The 5,761-nt window shown below is 39.5% G+C and overlaps 1 protein-coding gene across 1 annotated transcript; it reads right to left on the reverse strand.

Annotated features, from left to right (window-relative positions):
- Positions 1 to 1,981: 1,981 nt before the first annotated feature.
- Positions 1,982 to 2,443, reverse strand: LOC138897647 (uncharacterized). Its single transcript, XM_070183645.1, has one exon. It carries the CDS (start codon positions 2,441 to 2,443, stop codon positions 1,982 to 1,984), a length of 462 nt encoding a protein of 153 aa, XP_070039746.1.
- Positions 2,444 to 5,761: the final 3,318 nt, after the last annotated feature.

Here is a 5,761-nt window from a genome sequence, read left to right on the forward strand (position 1 = left end):
AATACCATAATCAGACCTAATTGATGCAAGTTGATTACCTATATGTTTATGAGTTTTTCTAACAAAAGAAGTAAAAATGTCAAATGATTCATCTTTAGATGTTAAAAACAATGTCCAAATAAACCTAGAGTAATCATCAACCAGCACTATAATATATCTCTTACCACATCTGCTCAATATTATCATTGGTCCACAAAGGTCAATATGGACCAGTTCCAACGTCCTGGTGGTGCTTACCGCTTTCTTGCTTTTGAAAGAGGATCTTACCTGCTTCCCCCTTGCACAAGCCTCACTAACTTTATCTTCCTTGAACTTAATGTTAGGCAGCGTTACCACCAAGTCCTTGGATACTAGTTTGTTGAGTTGATTTAGACTGGCATGTCCAACTCTCTTGTGTCAAAGGAGGGGATCATTATCCAACACACATTATCTGAAAGCGTGGACAGATCCACAACATATATGTTGTTTACTCTTTTCCCTACAAAACTATCTTGACAGTGGTAAGATTAATCACAAAGCATAGAGGTGAATGTTATCATGTTACCTCTATCACACAATTGTGATACACTTATTAGACTGTACTTCAGTCTATCTATCAAGTAGACATTCTCAATAGAGTGAAAATTAGTCTTACCTACCTTTCCAACCCCAATAATCTCACATTTCTTTCCATTTCCAAAGGAGACATTACTTCATTTAAGGTCTTCAAGTGAAAGGAACTGGTTCATGCTTCCTGTCATGTGCTTTGAGCAGCCACTATCCATGTACTATATTTGGCTTCTCCCCTTCACTTGGACCTGCAAAACGAAATCAAGGGTTAGTCTTAGGAACTCAAACTAGTTTGGGTCCTTTCTATAGGCAAAAGGATGAATAATACTCTTTTAACCCAACTTGGTAGCCTATTCTTCCCTTGAACAAATTCTTTGTTCTTTTGACTTGCCTTTTCTTTTGCAGTGCATTCACTTTTATAGTGACTTGTTTTACCACAACATGTGCAAATCTTGTTCTCAGGAAGTGTGAGGTACTTGCTTTTGGGATCCCACTTAGGTGTCGGGTTTCCAAAGTCGAGTCCTCTTCTGTTGCTACTATGGTGTTCTTGTAGCCGTGAAAGTGCACCAGAGGACCTATTCCATTTACAGATTCTGTCTAGCTCATGCTTGACCTTGCTTAGATCCTCCTTTAGAATTTTTACTTGTTCATCTCTCTTGTACAACTCATCCTTCATTTTTCCTATATTTTCTTCTAAATTGAGTTGTATGTGATCAGTTGTATTTTTACCTGTTCCTAGTTTTAATTTTAGATTTTCACATCTAAGCTTTAGGACAGTTAAGTAAAGTACATGAACCTGGTTCTTCAACACAGTATTTTCACTTACAGTTTCACTAACCCTAAGTTCCCGGTGTTTGCATTTAGCCTTCAAAATCACACATTCTTTAGACAGTTATTCCTTTTTGTTATTTACATCCTCAGATTCATCAATTAGCTCAAGTAGTAACTCCGCTAACCTTTCTTTCGACAAAAATTTAATCTTGTCTTTGAGATAAAAGAGACTTACCTCAGTTTCTTCATCAGATACTCCAATGGCCATAAGTGCTCGTTCATTCTCATCATCTGAGCTTTCTCCCCAAGAAGAGACCATTGCCTTGGTTGATCCTTTGTTGTTGCTTTTCTTGGGTTAAACTTGTTCCTTCTTCCTGTTCCTTCATTCAACTCTTTCCTTCTTCCATTCAATTTCCCACAAAGGACAGTTCTTGATGTGGTGATCAGCCTTTCCATACTTGTAGCAACCATCATTGGTTTTCTTCTCAGAAGCTTTTGACTTGCTATAGCTTCCACTTCTTGAAGAACCCTTTCCTCCCCTCAGGTACTTCTTGAAGTCCTTGGTGATCATAGCCATTTCATCATCTTCCGGATCAGAACCTTCAGTGATTCTGAGTGCCAAGCTCCTTTTGTTCTTAGCTACATCCATCTTCATGGTTTGTCACCTAAGTTCATAGGCAGTGAGATTTCTAATTAATTCATCTAGTGGGAGAGTGGAAATATTCTTCGATTCCTGAATGGCAATGATTTTGCTCTCCCAAGTGATAGGCAAAACCCTAGTCAGTATCTTCTCGACTCTATCTTCTTTAAGAATAATCGTTCCAAGAGATTTTAGCGCATTTGTCAGTGTAGTGAACCTTGTGTACATTTCTTGAATGGTTTCTCCTTCCTTCATAGCAAAGTTCTTATACTGAGAATACATTCGAGTTCTTATGGATCTTTTCACCTGAGGTGTTCCTTCGTGAGCCACTTGCAGTGTGTCCCAAATTTGCTTAGCAGTGGCACAACTTTGGATTATGATGTACTCATTTGGACCAAGTCCACAAACAAGCCATTTCTTAGCTTTAGCATTCTTCTCCCACCTTTTCAAGTCCTCAATAGTGCAATCCGCTCTTTGGCACATCTACTCCTTCAGCATTTTTCTTAAAGGTAGCAAGTGGACCATCGGTGAAATGTCCCATAGCTCATAGTCCTCTCCTATAATGTGATATCTCATCTTATTTTTTCCACCAAGAGTAGTGCTGGCCATTAAAGAATGGTGGCCTAGCAGTGGATGCCATTCCTAGTTTTCAGGTGGTGCACTCATGCTAATCTTCTCTTAAGGTGTAAGACCCTTCAAGGATAACCTGCTCTAATACCCTTCAATACCACACGGGGGGGGGGGGGGGGAGATGATTTATGTGGTGTATAATTTTTCGCATGCACAGATTATAGAAGGACGTGGTTCTTCCATGTGTTCATTATACTACTGTTGCGGAATAATAAATGTGGAAAGTAAAGAACACAAGTATTTTACGTGGAATACACCTGGCTCAAAAGGTGAAAAAACCACGACCTACTATCCAGTAGGACTTTTTCCAACACTTCACTAAATCACGAGCCAAAAATAGCATTTATAAAACTCTTTGTAAACCTAAGGATTACCTCTAACCCTTTGTGGCAACCAACCTCTAGCTGTTGCAACAACTTTAAGTTAACTCTAACTCGAATACAACACTTAGAGTATCTAGTACAATTACTTTTAGATAAAGTTAAAATGTACAATTTGAAACACCTACAACAATGAAACTAGAGTAAAAGACAGACACTCGGAACTAGTTCTTCTATTTAGTTCATGTAGCTTCAGGTTCATACACTTAAATCATACAAGAATTGCTTGCAAAATGCCTTGCTATTTGCTCTCAACTCACATTTAACTTCAGTGTTTGTGTGTCTCGTAAAATGAGAATATTCTGCAATTTATAGAGTTAGTAGATTAGGAAATAACTAGAGTTCTAATGCTATACTCTTCTATGGGGAAGCGTTCTAGTTATCTTCAACTTCTAACACCCCACTTATCTTGGATAGAGTTCTCTCGAGTAAGGAGTTATTCCCCTTATCAATTATGCAACCTTTTCGCTTAGGAGATATCAGATATAACCACTTAAGCGTATCTCATTCACGTGCATGCCTTGTGCCCGAATTCTGCCCGTGTCTGTATACAATGTGTATGGATCTGGTTCATGCTTGAATTTCTTTGTCAATCATCAAAACCAACTTCACCTGGGCCAACATTTTTGGTATAGAGTGCAATGCTACTTCTTGTTATAAATTTGAAAGAACTTGAATTGTGATGGAAATTGTTTTACATGGAGTGCTTCTTAGGTGCTTCATTTTAACTTGTGACTCTCTATTCTTTCCTAATGAAGATGTTTTGCAGTGCATGCTTTGCGCATACGTACACACACGCACTGTTTATACGTGTTTGTGCATGTGCGCACTTTCATGTATCATTATTTAATCAACTATGCGTCAATCCTTTATATGAATTCTGATTATCCATTCTGCTTTGCTCAGGTCCATTGCATCCAATACCGAATAATTAGGTTTTAAAATCAACTTAGGGGTGGTTTTCTAAGTATAATCTCAATTAGTTTGCGTCGCTCATACAGATCTTTTGCTTCCATTTTGTTCTGTTCTTACGGATTAAAGACTTTTTCTCCATGTGAGTATAGGTGTATCCTATCTCACTATTAAAATCTCAATTGTTGTATTGTGAAACCTATAGACCAGTGCATTTGGTGGTCTGCGTGCTTGCACTCTCTATCAGATGTAATAGTTCTAATTTTGTCCAATTCACCTTATCAAAAAGAATTTTCCAGTTTTATAGGATCATACATCTATTTTAATCCGTTCTTCGGCAAGTTTTATCTTGTGAATTCTTTGAGGTGTGAGAGGATCTACTTGCACTTGTCCAGTGCATCTTCTGTAGAACTCCTTATGGCTTGATTCAATATCCGGTAGTGTAGTTTATGTCCCCTGTACTTTGAAAGTAATTTGCTTACAAATGTTTGCCCACAAAAAGATGTATATGTTGGAATCTTGAATGACTGAAATGTACATGAATATTTGTTCAGGTGTATTGAGAGCTTCTTGGACGCAACATGCTTTAAATGGTTGTAGTAATTTTTTCAGCGCAGACTCTGAAATCTTTTGCTGCCATGGACTGCTGTACATCGGCTGCTGCTTCACCTGTCAGCTTTTATGTGTGGCTATTAGTTACTTGATCTACAACAACAACAACAACAACAACCCAATAAAATCCCACTAATGGAGTTTGGGGAGGATAGTGTGTACGCAGACCTTACCCCTACCCCGAAGGAGTAGAGAGGCTGTTTCCGAAAAATCCTCGGCTCAAAAAAATAAAAAGATAAAAGGGCAAAAAGGGAGACAATATTAGTATCACAAAAACAATCATAGGATAAATAGGAACACCATGAAATCCAGAAGAAAGATGCAAAGTAAAGAAAGATAATATTAGTAAATATTAGTATCACCACAACAGTCATAAGAAAAATAGAAACACCATGAAATCTAGAAGAAAGATATAAAGCAAAAGCGATAGCTAGTAAATAGGACCTGCACTGAAAAGCGAAATAGTAAGCCACAGCATTCCCACTAGTTATCTTAGACAAAAATCCTACATGGCTAGTTCCACCATGTTACGAAGTAAGGCACGACTCAATTACCTCCTAACGTACAACCCTAATACTCGACCTCCACATCTTCCTATCAAGTGTCATGTCCTCGAAAATCTGGAGCCTCACCATATCCTGCATGATCACCTCTCCCCAATACTTCTTAGGCCGTTCTCTACCTCTTCTCGTGCCCTCTGTAACCAGCTGCTCACACCTCCGTACCAGAGCATCTGGGCTTCTCCTCTGAACATGTCCAAACCATCTAAGCCTTGCTTCCCACATCTTGTCATCAATGGAAGCCACATGCACCTTCTCCCGAATATCATCATTCCTAATCTTATCTATCCTAGTGTGCCCGCACATCCACCGCAACATCCTCATTTCTGCTACTTTCATCTTCTGGATATGTGAGTTCTTAACGGGCCAACACTCAGCCCCATACATCATGGCCGGTCTAACCACCGCTTTATAAAACTTACCTTTGAGTATCGGTGGCACTCTCTTGTCACACAGGACTCCAGATGCTAACCTTCACTTCATCCATCCTACCCCAATACGGTGTGTGACATCCCCGTCGATCTCCCCTCCCCCTGGATAACCGAACCAAGGTACTTGAAGCTGCCTCTACTCGGGATGACCTGCGAATCAAGCCTCACATCCACGCCCACTTCCCCTGGCTCAGCGCTGAACATACACTCCAGGTATTCCGTCTTCGTCCTGCTCAGCTTGAAACCCTTAGACTCAAGAGCCTGTCTCCAAACCTC

The sequence above is a fragment of the Nicotiana tomentosiformis genome, chromosome 8 (genome assembly GCF_000390325.3).
Source record: "Nicotiana tomentosiformis chromosome 8, ASM39032v3, whole genome shotgun sequence".
NCBI lineage: Eukaryota > Viridiplantae > Streptophyta > Magnoliopsida > Solanales > Solanaceae > Nicotiana > Nicotiana tomentosiformis.